This window comes from Silurus aristotelis (genome assembly GCF_946808225.1).
Source record: "Silurus aristotelis genome assembly, chromosome: 15".
Taxonomy (NCBI): Eukaryota; Metazoa; Chordata; class Actinopteri; order Siluriformes; family Siluridae; genus Silurus; species Silurus aristotelis.
Genome location: NC_139588.1, coordinates 7,876,581 through 7,896,538, shown reverse-complemented (window position 1 = coordinate 7,896,538; position 19,958 = coordinate 7,876,581). Strand labels below are relative to the sequence as shown.

The 19,958-nt window shown below is 36.5% G+C and overlaps 1 protein-coding gene across 2 annotated transcripts; it reads right to left on the bottom strand.

Annotated features, from left to right (window-relative positions):
* Nucleotides 1–439: 439 nt before the first annotated feature.
* LOC310738386 (uncharacterized protein) lies at nucleotides 440–19,635 on the bottom strand. Of its 2 annotated transcripts, none has more exons than XM_083563372.1 (4): nucleotides 18,691–19,635; nucleotides 3,578–3,840; nucleotides 2,364–2,415; nucleotides 440–1,514 (listed from the first exon to the last, which is right to left on the bottom strand). In XM_083563372.1, the coding sequence occupies exons 2-4, from the start codon at nucleotides 3,785–3,787 to the stop codon at nucleotides 1,141–1,143; spliced, it is 636 nt and encodes a 211-aa protein (XP_083419498.1). In that variant the 5' UTR covers nucleotides 3,788–3,840; nucleotides 18,691–19,635; the 3' UTR covers nucleotides 440–1,140. The 2 variants fall into 2 exon arrangements, with proteins under 2 accessions (XP_083419498.1, XP_083419499.1); XM_083563373.1 differs by having other exon boundaries at nucleotides 440–1,517; nucleotides 3,578–3,769.
* Between the last annotated feature and the right edge of the window lie 323 nt (nucleotides 19,636–19,958).

The following is a 19,958-nucleotide window of genomic DNA, read 5'->3' as shown; positions in this document are numbered from 1 at the left end:
ATAATAAAACCCCCTCCCAACAAATGAAATAAATACAATACTTTGTGTTCTTACTCTAATAGATCTTAAAACATTTAATTTATTTGGTACAATACAAAATATACACACACAATAGATTAGGCTCACATAACATGAGGTGCAAAATTTGCTATGTAAATAAAGTATTTAGAGACAAAACAAATCATATACAAAATTTGGATCAAATAGAACATGGAATTAGTGATTTTTAACAAGTGTTCAGTTATTTAAATATTTCCTTCCATATTTTTTTTTTTTAGCACTTTGGATATTCGTTACCAGTTATATAATTTTTGGTGTAAATAAATCCATGTGTCATAAAATAAACATTGAGAACATTGCCATGTTAACATTAACATTATCATCATTTCAATTAATATAGTATAAATATAGTTAATATAGTATAGTAATATAGTTTAAAACAGCCTTAAAAATCAGTAGGCAAGCAAATACTATTAAATATAAACTCAAATATACATTCATCCATCTATATATGTGTAAACTTTAATACATAACATTGTATCGATTTACATATTTTCTATTATAGAATACATTTCGGCATGGCTTTGTTGCATTATACAGTAAAGAATTAGCTATTTTCCAAGCCTTCCCAGCTTACAAATAATTCCCAACTGAACACTTGTATTCATTTCAAAATGAGGCTAGAAATATGTTCTAATAAATGCAAACCATACCAACAGATTCACTTACATACTGTAACAATATGATGCAGATGTCACAAAATGGCAATAAGCCTCAAAACCAAATAAGCTGTGCCAATAAATTAGAGCTACTGCTCATATAAACTAAATCTGCAGCTTATTTAAATGAAACTTCAAATATATTCTGTTCTGAAAAGTAGGAATGTCTTTTCCCATTTCCATTTAATAATGTGTTCTGTTTTGTTGTTACTGTTGGCCTAATGGGCATCCATCGGTCCAGTGTAAATGTACATATAAGCAACAGACAACACATTCAGCCTAGAACTAACTCAACACCATGTAAATTAGCTGTGAGGCAAATGTTCAGTGTTCAAGAAATAATCCATAACCAAATTCTTTATGTTTTAACTTGAGCAGGGTATGGAAAACTTGGCATAGAATAATAATTCCTTTAGGCTTGTCAGTCATATTCTGGAGTATCATTTTCTTGGGCTCCCAGCAAGTAGTGTAGGCCAACCCGGAGATCATCCAGGTAGAGATTTGGCTCAATTGTGTTAGTGAAAGTGAAGGTGACCTTCTCGTTTTCATATAGGCTAATCACTGTCTGGTGTCTCACACACTTTTTGCCTTGTTGGGCTATCAGTTCAAACCAGAATTTTGTTTGGCCCTGTGACAGAGTCAGGTTGCCTTTGGTGCCATTGCCTTCCACATGAACACAGATGTAGAAAACATAGGGGCCTGCCAGAGGCACAATGACCTCACTGCCATGCTCAAGCTTCAGACTATTGTTCCAGGTCACAGTGAAGTTCAGGTAAGGGCTGGAGTTTGAAGCTGCTGCTAAGAAATATATAATGTGTGTGTTAGTAAACAAAATTAGTTAGTTAGCAAAGTGCTTTTTTATCCAGTCTTTATTTTGCATAAAAACGCCAGCATGTTCACTAATGAGCAAGTTACAAAGAAGATACAAAAGATACAAATGGTACCAATGTAATCTACATATCCATAAACTCTATGTAATATTTAACACCAGTCCCACACCAGTTCTATTTTTTAATAAAAAAAATTAATTTGTTTTAAAATATGTATAATAATAATAATAATAATAATAATAATAATAATAATAATAATAATAATAATAATCCAAGCACATGTTAGTTGCTTGAGAAAATTTATATGTAATTAGTATTATCACTTAAAAATCTCACTCATACATTTTTAGAAGAAAACACTGTAATACTTTCCTTGTCATTGGAGTAATACCCTGAAAGGTGGACCTTTGGTAAAGCTGCATTAATGAACATAGTGTGTTTTATGAGTAAAAAAGTTACATCACATGCCTATTTGCAGAAAGACAGCAGGCAATACATGCCCCAGCTACAAAAAAAATGTACTTAAGTGACAATAAAATAGGAACAGTTTTGTGTTATTATTTCCCCTGAGAGTCAGTTTAATGCTTAATTAGCACTGGATAACATCAGTATATTTTGGCCAAATATAATTCCATTCTACAGCTCATCTGTCCATGTGGTGAGATCACTGTGGTGTTTTGCTGCCCACTCCATTTCAAAGTATTTACTTAAAACAGCATAGAAACATTAATATAAGTTGAGGTGGGAAGATGGACGTCAAGAGCTGCAGTGTCTATTATGCACAGTCTGGATGGAAACAAACACAGATGCTCACCTTTCAACATGCTCAGGTATATCCCTTTGTCCACAAGCGGTGGTGTTTTTGGCTGAGTCAGAAAGAGAAATTATAATTAGTAAGCATGTCAGGTTTTACAAGGTGGGGAATTTAAACACAGACACTTGACACAGTTGGAAAGTGGCATAACTATTTGACATGGGACTCGATATGACACCGAGATGAAAATCATATAAAGCTAGCAATTAAACCACAAAACTCACTTCTCAACTTCTTAGGTATTGTTAAAGAAACTGGCATTTTTAAATAGATCATTCTAATGATATGCTAGTTTTTAAGTAAAGCATTAATACAGGCATTGCCAGCATTTTATTTTTTACATGGTCATGTACAGTATGTAAAACCTATTCCACCAAGCAGACTGCCAGATCTGGAGTATCACCATTTACATAGGCTATTTACAGCAGACACTGTGTTTGTCTGGCATAATGTTCATGTGAAATGTATTCTCCAAGGCAAAAACAAGATTCCAAGATTGGGCAAAATATAAAGCGTTCAATCGTCTTAAAATGAGGATAAAAATAAAAGCTTATTTTCTGACCACTAGAAATGAAGGGTCAGAAAAAGTGTACTCATAAGACTCTCCTTTAACACCCTTTGCACATTTACTTTCGCTCCAGTGAATTGTTGAACCTGGAAACAGGGAAGTTCACTTATAAAGTTCTTGTACACAAATTAAAGAAACAATATTTGGTTTAAAACTGAACACAGATTTTAAACGAGACTACTTGTTCTCATTCAACTGAAACAACACTGACTTTTTTTTCTGGATCCATAAGGGTTCATTTAGCTAGTCACAATATTTTTATATTCTCAGAAATCAAATTGATAATAAGTTAATTTGTCTGTTTTGGGGATCATTCTTGCTCATTCCCTGACCTATGATTTGTTCCTAAACTTTTTTCCAGGAATTTCTTTCATCATATTTATTGATTTTTTTTTTTTTTAACCAGTCTTATACAGTCTGCAAAATGCATTAATATAAACATAGTAGCAATTATAGTGGCATAATTAACATAAAAATCATTCAGAAATTCTATTTTGCGTGTTGCACACGTCCTTGGGTTCATAAGTAAAGAACGCTGGAACCATAAAACATGTATGTATGTCTGTATGTATGTATGTATGCGCGCGTGCGTTCGTGCGTGCGTGTAAATGAATGTCGGTGCTGCGCGTGCGCACGTATGACTTACCCGGGCGTCGCGGTGGACTATGTAGATGGTGTACATGCAGAGCGCGGCGCACGCGCATGTCAGGACGCTGTGAGTGAACAGCAGCCCCGGCAGCTTCCTCTGTCCGCGCGCCTCCAAGCCTACAGCCGCGTGTCCGTGCAACCTGTCCGCCTCAGGATCTTTGGTGTCCATAATGAGAATTGGAACATCTCGCTGTGAGGCATCAACCATTTAAAGAGAGTGGGCAGTCAGGTGGGAGTGGATCAAAAAACCACAAAGATCCCCTACGAAAAAGCCGACATTTCTCATGTCTCGCGATCCCCATAGAGCCCAGATACACAACTACGCATTTTATAAAGCCTGCGTAAATTCGAAACAGTGTTTTTTTTTTTTCTTCTTCTCATAGCTAAAGAAAAGAATCTCCCTTTATAATCACCATCATTATCTTAGTTGTAAAAGATTGTTTATAACGTAAATACTTTTAAAGTCTTTTTCATTCTAAAAATACTTCATGATATACAGTACTTATTCTATTCCAGCCATGGATTTAACTGTATTGGGGGGAAAAATATTGGTATTTCCGGTAGGCTATAATATAAATGATATTTATAGAATGATACGTTATCAATGTTTAAAAAAAAATAATAAAATTCCTTTATTTTTTTGTATTTTTGTATTTTTATATATAATGTACATCACAGAGATAAAATCATGGTGGGTAAGTAGGTGAGTTCGGTAATTTACTTATGGCTAATGAGTAATGAGTGATGGCCACACTATCCCACACTTATGACTAAAACTGACCCACATAGCATAATGGAATAACAGGAAATTAAATCATCCGAATCTCAATACCACAAAACTGTCACAATTCTCAACAGTGTGTAACACCATGTACACCATTTTAATTCAAAGTCTAAACACACTAAATGCACTGGTTTCAGCTGGGCCTTTTCTGTCCCAGATTCCAAATGCCATTCATTTTTTATGTTATTTTTTTTGCTGCATACATTTGGGCCATTTTGTTGCAAAATAGACATGCACTTAATGTATATGGTCCTAGTAAACTTGTTCCAGAATCTTCATGGATATGGAATTTAAAAGCCAAATTATCTTTTCATCCATCAGTCAAATATTCTTGTTACACCATTCCGTAGAATACAGTCGGGAAAAAAACAAACAAGTAGTTTAAATCAATCATAAGTCTAAATTCAATCAACAAGTCTTAATCCCATGAACAGGTCTAAATCAATCCGACAAAAATCAAGCCACGTTTTCCGGTGAGAAAATCTGAGATACCGCATGTAAAGGGAAAATGCAGCAATTGAAGCTTTACATACCTTTCATCCTTTTCATTCATTTTCTCCCGCTTATCCGTAATTCGGGTCGCGGGGGCAGCAGTCTAAGCAGGCCCCCACCTTCGACTGCTGCCCAATCCTCACAGCACCGTCCCTTACGGTCCCTCCTGCAGGTGGTGAGCCCACGGGAAGGCGGCCCCACGTCACCCTGACGTCACGGACCTTGATATTTCCCTCGTAAGGGACCCCCGGAGCATAGAGGATTAAGGGCCTTGCTCAAGGGCCCAAGAGTGGCAGCTGCTTTACATACCAGGAAAACAATAAAAAAAAATTCACTTATCGCCTACGCACTCCTGACATAAACATACTTCAGGTGTATTTATGAATGTATATAGGACGGTTTTCAGAAATAGTTCCAGAAAAAATAGAGCAACTGTTGAATCCCACTTGAAAAAAAATAAAACAGGCCAATTATACATAAAAAAAACATGTCAATTATAAATATTAGTCCCAGAAATGCTGGAGTTGGTGTAAAGTAAAAGAATAAGGATATTATTTTAAAATAAGGTACGTCAGAAACAAATTGCATTAATAACACAATCTTAAAAATACCTTTGCCCACAAAAAAACAAAAAGACCTTCAGGAGCATTGAATAAACAAAAGCTTTTGTAAAGAGTGAGTGAGACACTATTATACAACTTTATAAGCACTTAATCTTTGGAATGCTGCTTTGAGACAATGTCTAATTGTTAAAAGCACTATACAAATGAAAAATTAAATGAATTAAATTGTGTTATATCTGATACTGACACAACATTTATTGCCACAGCATTTACAACAAATATTGATAACTTGTGTATTCACTGCCTCTACACCACTACAAAGCAGTTTGTGAAATTATGAATAGGTACCTTGTAAGGTTTTTCTCTTTAAGGTGTGTTCCCTCTAGGCAACTGATGCCTGTTTAGAAGCAAAGATCCAAAGTCTCTTGACACGTCTTTTTTATTTATTTTTTTGCTGTTACAATAACCCTCACTCCCCATATAGACTGACATAAAAACCCAGTCTGAACAGTGCATGTGTGAAATATGCATAATATTAATTAAATATCCATAGTCAGTAGGCAATAGCTTTTTTTTTCTTAAATACAGTTGTAGATACTGTAGTTAGACATATTTCTAAGATTCCTTATTGGTTTGCATAATAAAACCAGGCATTATTTTATTTTTGGAAAAAAAAAATCCTATTTGTCTCTTATATAGTTTTAAACAGCTGCCTGGGAAGGAACACAGGAATTTAGGAAATATATATTAATCATATTTTTAAAATCATGGTAAACATTGGGATTTTTTTTTTTTTGTATAACCTGTCATCACTAAAAATAGTGGTTTCAAACTTACAATAGGTACTTTCAAACTTGGTAAGTGCCCCCTTTCTTTTAAGGTGTTGCATTCAGTATTTGGGTTCGTCTTATACACATTTTGCTAATAAATAAACAGCAATTAAAACCCATAAGCTAGTTATTCAAAAGCTGAAAGAAATAATTATGCATTAACTACAGTACTCTCACTGTTTTGCTGCAGCCAGTGCTACAAAGTGAAGATGCAGAAGAGGCCAGTGTGCTGGGAGTTTCTATAGAATATAAAGAACATTTTAAAATACTTTATCATGGAATAACATGGGCAAGATTTTCCATCTGCAGTCACTGCTGGGACAATTTCAATTAAAATCCAACCATTTCATGCACTTTTACCATTTCATGCACTTTTTTACCTCAGTCATCCTTATACAGTAAGATGCTTTTCACATCAGGATGATGCGTTGAATGAGCGTTTTATAAAATAAAATGAAAACACTATCCACTTTATTAGACCTGTATGCCTACATATTCCAGCAGTTGTCTAATATTGTGAAAGCATCAAAATGCAAAAAACATGCCGATACAGGGCAAGCACTTCAGATAAAGGTCACATCAAACATCAAACAAAGAAAACTTGTGATCTTTGTAACTTTGATCGTGTTATATATTGTATTCATGTTGGTACCACATAGGCTGGGTGAAGTATTTCCAAAACTGTCGATCTTCTGATAATTTCACACAATTGTCTTTAGAGTTTGCACAAAAAGGGGCAGAAAACGAGAAAACGAGAAAACTTTAGTGCAGAACCCCCTGAAGTAAACAAATGTCATTTTTGTTCGAACATATAGAAACAAGAGACTGTTTTTGCAAGAGACTGTAAATCCCCATTCCACCTCTCTGTATGATATATCATCACTGTCCCTGATAAGGCTATTCACTGTGATACTAAAAACACATTTTTAAAGGTTAAAATGTTTTTAAGGTGCCCAATGCTTCATAAAAAAAAACTACAGAGGAAGGAAAAACAGTGACCTTGGAATGTCCACATCACCAGAAAGTGAGTGCCAAACATTCTGTGCTGGCTTTGAGGTAAATTAATACCCAGACAGCTGTAAGACTTCCTGTGGATCAGATCAGCTGCAAATTGGATCAGATTTTTTGCCAGATTTGAACAGTTCCATCAAAGCAGTAAATTCATGCAAGGCACTAGAACTTCTCAGAGATTGTACCACCAACTGTAGATGTTGTTGAGGCCTTTGACAATGTCTTTAATCTGTTTCCAGGTCTATCTGCTCTTCCAACATGTATCTATAGGACCACCACCATTACAGTTTTAAGACACTTTAAGAATGATGGGCCCTCATCAGTTTTCATACTGGTCTAACAGAACTATGGAAGATGTTACTACCGACTAGTGGGCACTGATCTCACACACTAAGAGGGAATAATACTTACATTATAATGGCTAAATGTAATTCTTCTCATAATCAGTCAGGTTGTTCATATATCCAAGCACAGCACCATAGAATTTTTATAGATAAACATTGCTATTGGGCAAAGAAAGCATCTAGGGGCAGCAATAAACTCATAGGACATGGAGTGCATAGAACATAAAAAAAAAATCACAAGTGAATTTCAAACTGCCTCTGGAAACAACCTCACCACAAGAATGTATGCCTTCAACCTTTGAAGTGGATTTCCATGACCAAACAGCTGCATGCAAATTTAAGTCCACGATGTGTATATATCTTGTATACACTCATATATATCTTTATATATTTTATATTTTAAATTTTTTTTTACATAGTTTATACTCTTTATTTATCTGCCTTCTTTTCTTTGTTTTATACAGTACAGACCAAAAGTTTGGACACACCTTCTCATTCAAAGAGTTTTCTTTATTTTCATGACTATGAAAATTGTAGATTCACACTGAAGGCATCAAAACTATGAATTAACACATTTGGAATTATATATGGAATTATATACATACCAAAAAAGTGTGAAACAACTGAAAAATGTCATATTCTAGGTTCTTCAAAGTAGCCACCTTTTGCTTTGATTACTGCTTTGCACACTCTTGGCATTCTCTTGATGAGCTTCAAGAGGTAGTCACCTGAAATGGTCTTCCAACAGTCTTGAAGGAGTTCCCCGAGAGATGCTTGGCACTTGTTGGCCCTTTTGCCTTCACTTTGCGGTCCAGCTCACACCTAAACCATCTCGATTGGGTTCAGGTCCGGTGACTGTGGAGGCCAGGTCATCTGGTGCAGCACCCCATCACTCTCCTTCTTGGTCAAATAGCCCTTGATGCCTTCAGTGTGACTCTACAATTTTCATAGTCATGAAAATAAAGAAAACTCTTTGAATGAGAAGGTGTGTCCAAACTTTTGGTCTGTACTGTATTTCTCCCCATTCTATTCCCTGCATAAAGCAATTGTATAAAGCATTTCACTGCATGTCGTACTCTGTATGTATGTGTATGTGACAAATAAAATTTGATTTGATTTGATTTGCAATGCCAAATATTGGCTTAAGTAGTGTAAAGAATGCCAGCAGTGAACTATAGAATGATGAATGACTCTTCAAATTACTTCACTGGCATTCCAATGGACAAATCGGGGTTTGGTAGATGCAGAGAGAAAGCTACGAAAGTGAATAGTGCCAACAGTTTGATGGAGGAGGATAATTGTCTGGGGCTGTTTATTTCATGGTGTTGACTAGGTCCCTTAGTTCCAGTGAAACGTTCTGTTAATGCTACTCTACGCAAATACATTAGAGACAACCATATATTTCCAGCCCTTACTTCAACCCCATGGATCACCTTTGTGATGATTCGCAACATTGACTTGTATGTCAGGCCTTCCCATCCAACATTTATGCCTGACTTTACACATTTCCAGAATATTGTTTAATTGCTCAGCAACTAAAACCTTTATTTCCACCAAATTCATCATGAATTTAAGTAAATGGGCATCTGGATCAGGATCTTTCTGACAGGGAGGCATCAATGAGTGAGAATCAGTGACTCCACTTCTCCACAATGACTCTGAAGACAAGTTTATCCTGTTTAGGTTTGCTGAAAAGAGTGTGGTGCAAAGTGGTGCATTGTTTCTTATCATGTAAGAAACGATGCATTAGATCATATATAAAAAAAATGCATTGTTTCTTATCATGTAAGAAACAATGCATGATATCTAAAGATAATAGATATCTAGACATCTAAAACGATATCAAAAAAATAAAATTAGATAATCTAAATAAAATTAAATAATCAAAATTAAAATACAACCCAATTTTCAAACAAAAAAAATGAGATGCTGTGTAAAATGTATAATGTAATGGCTGCAATACAGCAAAAAAAAAAAAAAAAGGTTGGAACAGGGGTAACAAAAAAGCTTAAAAAGTAAATGTTACTTAAAAGAAACAGCTGAATGAACATTTTGCAACTAATTTGGTTAACTGGTAAAAGGTTAGTAACATGATATAAGATAATATTTGGAATAATGTTCAACATGTAATTGTAAATACTTTTAATATCTAATTTACAGTACATAATATTGTCTAAGATTCTAAGAATCTGGAGAAATCTCTTTGTGTAAGAGAAGGGTGAAGATCAATATTGGGCACTCATGATCTCCTGGTCATCAGGTAGATCTGCATTAAAAACAGAACTGATTTTTCTAGTGAAAATCACTGCATGGACTCAATCACTTCTGGAAAATCATTGCCTAACTTTCCACAAATGTAGGTTAAAGGTCAGAGACAAAGCCATATATCTTTTGGAAAACCATGGACGACACATCCTTCTATACTAAAGAGGACCAACATATGCTTCCGTTCTAAACTATGTCTTTTTCTGGGAAGGCCTTGCATATTTCAGCAAGAAAAGACTTAACTGCATGACTTCATAGCCTGGGTGCTGAACCTGCCTGCCCGTAGTCTACAATTTTAACCATTTGAAAACATTTGGTACACAATTAAATGAAAAAAACAACAAAGATGACCCAGGACTGTTGAGCAGCTAGAATCTTTTATTCCTCTCCCAAAAATCCAGTTCACATTATGGATATATGTTCGATTCGATTTGCAAATCATGCATTTTGCATTTATTTACATTTTACCCAAAATCTCAACTTTTTTGCTAATTGTTTCAATGTTCTGATGTTTACATGCCTACTGTAAGTGCTTTTGGTGGCAGACAGGTGTCAGCATGGGAACTCTGACCAGTTTGCATCTATCTACTGTGTGCTCGGACACCTTGCTTTCAAAGCCAGAATTAATTTTCTTTTTCATTTTTATTACAGTGGGATATATTTATGGCATTTGGCAGATGCTCTTTTCCAGAGCGACTTACATTTATCTCATTCATACAACTAAGCAGCTATTAGGCCCAGGATTGGCAGCATGGTGTGGCTGGGATTTGAACTCATGGCTTTTGGATCTAACGTTCAACGCCTTAACCACTAAGCTACCACCCCGTCCCAACCATCGGACCAAATGCAAATGTTACCAATGACCATATCGCTGGTTCACTTGTCATTTCTAGTACCTTTGGTAGGTACTAATCACTGCATTAAAAAAAACACCCCTACTGGACCTGCCTTTTTTGGAGATGCGCTGACTCAATCACCGAGCCATTATAAAATCAATGACTAAAGGTGCAAGAAGTAGAGTATATTGTGTTCTATACAGTGTTATGTCTATGTATATTTTATTACCCACTAAATAGATACTTACATAGAGATACAGTTTTATCCACAAATTTTGTATTTCCAGGTGACATATTGTGTCCAGTGCAGATAATGCAGATAGATGTACAGTAATAATATAAAAAGATATAAAAAAGATGGATTAAACTGCAGAGTTGTACCATCAGATGAGAGAAAAAACATGCAAAAATGTCCCTCTCTGTAGTGCATGAGAAATCTACCAGTCCTCTCTCTCTGTAGTATTTAATAGGATGGATGGAAGGCGATGTTCATAATCACGGGGACCTTTGCCACCATCCCTACTTGGCTGATATAACTGCAGAAAACTGTGGTACAGCCACTTTCCATCCTGGAGTAAGTCCTTAAATGCTGTTACTGAGTCAATCAATCAATCAATCTCTCTCTCTCTCTCTCTCTCAGCCTGATCAAAGTCTGATGCTCTCTTTGTTGTGCTTAACATATACGTATATAGTATTCTGCTGTGAAAGACTGGTAGCTTATAATAGGACTTTGTAATGTCGCCCAGTTGAAGATTTCCCTTTTCAATCTGGTTCCTCTTAAGGTTTTATGTCTGGTTCCTCTTAAGGTTTCATCTTGTCTCATAAATTCTTTCCTTGCTACTTCTGCTTCTGGTTGGCTCTTTAGATGTTTTGTACAGGTTTTGGCCATATAGGGTTGCACACTCTTAGTGCCGGTCCCAAGCCCGGATAAATGGGGAGGGTTGCGTTAGGAAGGGCATCCAGCGTAAAAACATGTGCCAAATCGAACATGCGGATCATAAATAGGGATGATCCGCTGTGGCGACCCCTAATGGGAGAAGCCGAAAGAAAGTTTAGGCTATGTAAAAGTGTGGACTCAAGACATGACTTTCAAGCGCAGTAAAACTGTGCTGCTAGATTTGAAAACATTTGTGCCTTTCACACATTTAATGAACATTTACAGCATTTGCAGACACCCTTATACTTACTGACCAGTTGATGGTTAAGGGTCTTGTTCAAGGACCAGCGGTAGCTTGGTGGTGCTGGGATTTAAACTCACAACCATATGATCCAAGGGCAAATGCCTTAACCACTTAGCTACCACCCCACCTACCTGCGCACAGGTAGATCACAAAGCATCCACAAACCAGAGGACTACATCAAAATAAAACTCGCACAAAAATACAATAAATAAAACCAAACAGACTGAAAGAAGCCAATTCTTCTGAACACACACACACACACACACACACACACACACACACACTCACATCAGAAGCTGCTGATTAATGTTGGAAAGCCAGCTAGAACACAATGTCACAAATGGCAAAACACTGATCAGGTACTATGATCAAGATTAAAACAAGAAAAGAAAATGTAAACTTAGAGACAGAAATTGTTCATGAGGTAGCTGGATAACTTTAACTTGCAAGCTAAACACAAACACGCTACTTTCTGGTAAATTTTTGTAAGCTATTAAAGTTCTCAACCCCACATCAGTCTTGAATCTCTAAATTTAAGGCTATGATCACTATTTGAACCTGGGCTCGGAGGCTCTCTCTGTATTACTGCAGGCCCGCTCATTGTAGAGAATTTTCTGCACAAGGATGCACAGTGCCCTGCCAGGGGCATTCCCAGCCCACGCTCGTAGAGTTTGTGCACGTCCAAAATTTTATAACATTAACCATAGCACATTGCAAGCATATGTAAGCGTCAGCTAGGGCAAATCATAATCACAGAAGAATGCATTTCCTGAAATAGCAGCCATTTAAAATGTGTTACACTACAGTTTTTACTTTACGGCCCTTTTGCAAATAACGTGTGTATGACTTGAGTGGTAGAATGTGTGTACTGCATTTACTGTAAGTAGAAGACTCTCATCATTGCACTCGCGGTCACATTTGCACCTTTGCATCACTTGCATACAGTATGTAATAGGCTTAACAGGGACTTATGTTGACCTATACTCAGTCTTCACTTTCACACTCAATGCTAGGTATAGAGCAGTCATTTACAGTGTCTTGGTTTCTTTTGTGCCCAAGGTTGTGATGTAATAAGTGGATTTTTGTTGAAAGTCAAGGGGAAAACATGATTATCGGGGCATTAGACAAAAAGCCTTATATAATTTTCCTGACCTTCCATGAGTCACATGGACAACCCTGTAATAGTAATTCAGAACCAGCCCGTACAGTGTCAGCAGCATCAGATAAAAATTGGAGGGGATTTTGTACACCTAGGTTTTGTGCTGGCTCAGTTGAAGATAAAGCATTCTGAGCTACCTTAATTTTAGTCAAAAAAAAAAAAAGCTTGACTGTACAATGGCAGGCAAGAGTCACCAACCAGTCATAGTAGAAAAGGAGAGAAGATATCCTTTGATTTGAGGGAAAGATTGTGATTGCATTATTTGAATGAATGAATGAATTAATAACTCATTGTATTGGGTAAAATCAAGTCGTGCTCACCTCAATGTAAAACAACAAAAAATGTACTGCTCGTATACAAATCAGAAGAAACCAGACCTATAGCTACAGACAGTGGATTAGTTTGTAGATGTAAGGAGCCATTTCTGATGAATATGGAGCAAGATGCTGTAAGATTCCTACAGAACAAGCTAGAATTTCTTCGTCAAGTGGTACTCAGTAAGAGCCATGTTTAAGTGCAATTTTTTATTTATATGCAACTATAATAAATTGCTTGTGTATAAGATTTCAGTGTCATTCACTTTAGCTAATGGTGTCATTACTTAAATTAAATTGTGCATTTTGGGATGCACCAATGAATTCTCTGTACTAATTTGCAGCCATGAGATTAATCTGTGTGGCAGAAACTGACAACACAACATATGTTAAAAAGTAGCTTGCAGTAGCATTTTTCCACTATTCAGTCCTCCACTCTTACTCCTAAAAATGTCCTACTACAGCTTTAGAATTTTTTGGGGGGAAAAATAGCTTACTGTTTTAAGCAATAGAGAGTCTGGATAACCAACCAGGATTGTTGGTGAGATATTTAATTGCAATCGAAGGCAATTAACATGCCATTATCGATGCACATATCGAGGCATCTGCACATGGGCAAAAAAAACGGACCATTCATTTATCAAAACTAATGTGGTTTTCGTAAAGTTGGTTGAGTCCATAGTGATATCGATAAATCTTCTGATAAAAATTTGGTATGCAGTAAAGAACTGCATTATCAAAGCTGTTCAGGTCAAGCGGTTTCTTTAGACCTTTATCAGACATATAGTTACATTAGGGGACAGACCCAGCATGCATGGGACTTTTCGAACCTTATCACTGTATCACACTAGGTCAAATAACACAAAGTTTCAAAGAATCCCATCAAAATTACAGGCTTCATTCTTCTAATGCTGAAATATTTGCAGATTACTTCATGGAAAGTGTTAATCGAAACTAGTGCTCGAACGGTTTTACAGTTTCGCCTTGCTCTTTATACTTTATCAGTCGCGAAACAATTTGGCTTTATTGCAGCTAACATTCACACAGAAAATGGTAGCTTGTTTAATGTTCTAATTCTGGAAAAAACAGTCTTATTCCAGTCAAGGGAAGCCATGAACAGCAGCATTATGAGTCATATGTAGAAACCCAGCAAAACGGAAAAATCAGAACAAGAAACTCGATGGGCAAGCAAAGAGTAGTACACTCAAGAGCATTTTATAAAGTGATATCAATAATTGACACGCTTAAATAAACAAGAAATTGGTTTGGTCCAAAGTGGAATATAAAATGAGAAAAAAGTTGGGGACATAGAAACACCCGAGAGCTGTAAGCGGCAATCCCAACTCTGAAAGAACAGACTATAGACATGTTTGTCTTCCTCAACCACCCACCCACGTAAGATTTGGCAGTAAGAGCTGCAGAAAAGATTACATTTAAGCATTGATCTGGTTATACTAGAAATACAAAACAGTACAAGCCACATGAGTTTTTGAGTTTCTTGATTTTTTAGATTTACTATAACATGACATGTTTTCAACATACACCACACAGTTTTACACTTTCAATGTTAGTGCTGAAACAACTTTACTCTGGAAAACCCCAGTTTTATAATATAATATTATCTTAACCAGGGTCTCAAAATAAATTTGTATGTTTTTAGAAATGTCATGTATATTAATGAATAAATAAATAAATAAATGAATAAATAAATAAATAAATAAATAAATAGCACTCTCTTTTTCTCTCATAATTTTTTTTTTTTTTGTGGTGGTGGTGGTGGTGGTGGTGGTGGTAGGGGGGTGTTGTTGGTTGCACTTCAAATCACACATATTCAAGTAAAAAATCTTGAAAATGTGTAGTTTGTTATGAACAAAAATGTTGTGAAAATGGTCAATGGGAAACACCAAAATCATTAACTTATTGATTGAGGGCTAGATTCAAAAGCATGCTAGACATCAAAGTAAAAAAAAAAAAAAAAGACATTTGATCCTAGTTACTCAAATTTAGTAGTGCGTATGGCCTCCGTATGTAGACATGCTTTTGCTGAGATGGTGGATGGTGGTTTCTGCCAATCACACTATATGGTTGTGGGATGTGAGCACAGGACCCCTCTTTCAATGGTGCATTGTTTGCACAATACAGGTCATTGTGCAGATATAGGTGCTGCTGCTGGGTTTTTTCAAGCAAGCACTCCTTGCGTAACAGCTCACCTTCCGGTATCTCCTTCATGCTCTTGAATCTGTGCCATGAGACACAACAAAACAAATTGCAACAGCATATATCCTGTCATACGGGTGGCCCTGGACTACATGTGCAACCATGGACTGGGATTCAGGTGCTGCCTTATGCTACTTAAAAAAAAAAAAATATATATATATATATATATATATATATATATATATATATATATATATATATATATATATATATATATATATATATATATATATATAAATCTTTTTGGAGATGATGTTAGGAAGGAAACTTGAGTGGGCCTAAATTCCAAAGGGAACCCATCCTCATCTGGGTGGATTGCATGTAGTATTGCTTAAAAAAAAAAAAAAAAAAGATTTAATCAGTGTTAATTAAGGTTGTTCTTGGTTGATTAATTCACTACATGCACTATATGCCTGCATGTACCACAATGATTATATTAATGAAATCAAAATTTCAAAGCTGAGACTCTGATCCACTTTTTGCATCATGATTATTCTCCTCTACAGAAAATGGCTATGTAGTTATATAGACCAGTTCATTCATAAGCAGCTTCATGATTAAACAGATGCGACTTGGGGAAAGTGAAGATGTACATTCAGCAAAAGAAATGTTTTGGAATTTGGAATGGGTGGTTACGGTTATGATCATAGTGAAAATGTTTATTTGGCAAGTTCAGTTAAGTAGATAGAATTGTCCAAACTAAGTTTGTTCAATCTTGTTGCAGAAGGTAAACGAAGCCCTAACTTGTTTTCTTATGTTTTATCTATCTAAAACAAAAAAAAAGAAATAAAGAAATCTCCCTTTCATGTTCCCATGTCTTTAATCGAGTATCAGTTTTATCAGGAAATGTTTATTTTCCTTTCTATACAATGAAGACATTTGGGGTTAAATCCAAAACATGAATGTTAGATAAAAAAATCCGAATGGCTTTTCCTAATAATAAAATAATACAATGAGGTCACTCATCTAAAAATGAAAATAAATAAATAAATACGGCTCATAATAACCTATTATTTTTGTATTACACTTACGTCTACGTACACTACTCTACATGTTGATATTAATTTTGTATTGAATAAATATTGATTCATTATATTATTTAACTGCAAATTAAGGATTTTTTGGTTAAGATTTTATGCTAAACACTAGAACACTAATGTATAAGCAAACTTTTTTTTCAGCTCACAGTGAATTCAAGATTGTTATTTAATTTCAAGCAGGCCTTCTTTCTTTCCAGCTGCAAACTGCATAAAACAGGAATCATCAGACCGCATGCTCACACATTTTACCGGAATCCTCATTTAGGCTCCACTTTCTAGCTCAATCTACAACCATGCATATTAGCCATTAATGACCAATGCTGAATCACTGTCTCACACCTGGTTCTTTTCCAATACAATATTTTCCACTGGAGTGCACCCCCCTCACAAATTTGGTCACTTGCCACTTCCCACACATCATCGCCATCACACTACCCACAGCTACTAACCGAAGGTAATCGCTGACACATGCTTCCTCTGAAAAATCTGAAGGCAGTTAATTGCATCTTCTCGTCATGGTCTCTTTTGCATACATTAGCATTTTGTACTTTTTTTTGTAGAAATGACAGCTATAAGTGATTCCATAATAATGATTGGCTGAGGCCTGTGAAACCCACTAACTAAGCAAACTGCAATTTGTTTATGGAAATTCAGCCAACAGTGTAATTATATATTTCTTTGGTATCTAATATCACGAGAAAGTAGCCAGCCTCCGATACAGGTGCCATGCTCTTTGGAGGAGGCAGTAGCCCCTTGCTCTCTGTCTGCTGACTGTCAGTCATATTTTCTTGCATCAAAATACACAGACCAGGCATAACATAATGACATTATAACATTATGAGCAGTGAAGTGAATAACACTGATTATTTCTTCATCATGGCACCTGTTGGTGGGTGGGTTATTTTTGGCAGCATGTGAACATTTTGTCCTCAAAGTTGACGTGTTAGAAGGAGGAAATGGGCGAGCGTAAGGTTTCGAGTGAGATTGACTAGGGCAAAATTGTGACATCTAGATGACTGGGTCAGAGTGTCTTCAAAACTGCAGCTCTTGTGGGCTGTTCCCGATCTTCAGGGGACGGTATATATTAAAATTGGTCCAAAAAAGGGAGGGACAGTGGTGAACATGCGACAGGGTCATGGGCAGCCAAAGCTCACTGATGCATGTGGGGATCAAAGGACAGCCCGTGTGGTTCGCTACTGCAGATCAAACTGCTGAAGAATGTTATGCCTGATATGTGTAGACCAATATTGTAAGACAAATCATGGATTGTGATAATAATAATAGTAATAAGCTTTAGTTTATATTTAATTATTTTACTCTTTTTAATAATAGCAAAATGGTCAGACACATGGAATACTGCACAGTTTACAGCTCTGTGCTCCTTATATGACATTCACTTTTAAATCAGGATATGGAAAAAATCACACCAAACAAGACAGGCAAAAAATATGCGTTCACATTCACACACACACACACACACACACACACACACACACACACACACACACACACACACACACACACACACACACACACACACACACACACACACACACACACACACACACACACACCATCCTGCTTCTCTGCCAATGGAGAGGCCACTGGAGTAAAATTAACTTACAGTAATATTAACATAACCAGCTGATTGCTTGTGCTTTGTGCCACTGCAGCACAGCATATAGTAAGTAGACATTATATTATTGTTGTTTATACTCAATACTTAACTGGATGGTCATTCAAACAATGCAGGATTGGCATTACGGGTCTTAATGTGCATTAAGAAATCATTCTTCACCTCATTAGACCACCACCACCACCACCACCACCACCATCACCACCTGAACTGCTGGCACAAGGCAGGTTTGGTTCATGGATTCTATTTGGTGAGAGCACATTTCTGTGCATGTCACATGAGAAATCTAAGCTCATTAGACCAATGAATCCTTTCCCATTTTTCCACTCTGCAACTTTCTAGTTTCAATGAGCATGTGCTCAATGTAGCACTGCTCTTGGCTGACAGCAGGAGAATCAGATGTGGGGTTTTTTGTGTTCTGCAATGCATTTCTGCTCACCAAGGTTGCAAAGAGTGGTTGATAATGCTGATCATAATCCTGTCAGCTTGAACCAGTCTGGCCATTCTTTCTGACCTCTTTCATCTGTTCCTCACTAGATATATAAAGTGTAAACCATCTGGAAACAACCACCATGCCACTGCTAAACAGGAGTTTCAACTGTTCCTGACCAGTGTCAGCAAGATTTTGTGCTGCCATGCCGTGATTGGCTGATTGTGTGAATGAGCAGCTGGACCGGTGTTGTTTATACCATGTGATTTGTTTGATGGATCCTCACACTGTTCTCAGGGATATCTGAAGAATTATTATTGTTTTTAGATGTTTTGGATTAATTGCTGTGCAAAGCACTTCTTTGGCATTCCATGTTTACACCAGAAGCCAGAGAATCAGTTTACTCTTGAATTTTCTCTAACATTTTACATATTTTCAGAATGCACCCTTATCCAGCGTGACTGACTGAGCGGTTGCGGGTTAACGGTCTTGCTCAAGGGCTCAGCAGTGGCAGCTTGGTGTTTGGGGGATTTGAACTCATGAAAAAGTATTGAAAAAGTACTCCAGTGTGCTGAACAGTGTGACCGTAGAAGTCGCAATGAACATATACAAATAAAACTTGCAGTAGGAACCAGCTCGGTTTCCACAGCAGCACCTAGATCATGGAACGATCATTATCTACCCACCTGGGTATGTAAATGATTTATTTTGGACTATAGATATATTGGATAGATTTTCCACCACAGGCATACGTGAAGTGACCTCAGTGACTGGATGGCTGTGGTTAAAAAAAAAAAACGTAATATACATAAACTTTCACCTAGATATGACCACCTTGACGACGACGACGAAGAAAAAAAAAAAAAAACAACACACCCCAACGTGCAATACAGGAAATACTCTGCTTCTTCTAACTAAAAGTACATACAAAAGCAAGTACTGTCAGACAAGTGTATCCAGATTTTTATATATACACATACGTGTGTGTATATATATATATATTATTATTAATTGCTCATAACTCTACATCAATTTTACTCTCCACCCACGCTAAAGAGGTGTGAACTGTGCTACGGTACTCCAGGACTTGGAGTATGCGAGGCATTTTAGCATACTTTAAATACCAGATGATGCTGCTGCATTCTACATGCCACACTTATTCATCCAAAAAACGCACAAGAAATTCTCTGTGCACTTTAAAAAGCTGGTGAAAGGGTGCAAGGTTTGTTTAGGTTTACTCATTTTGAATTCACACACGAACACCTCCTCCAAACAAA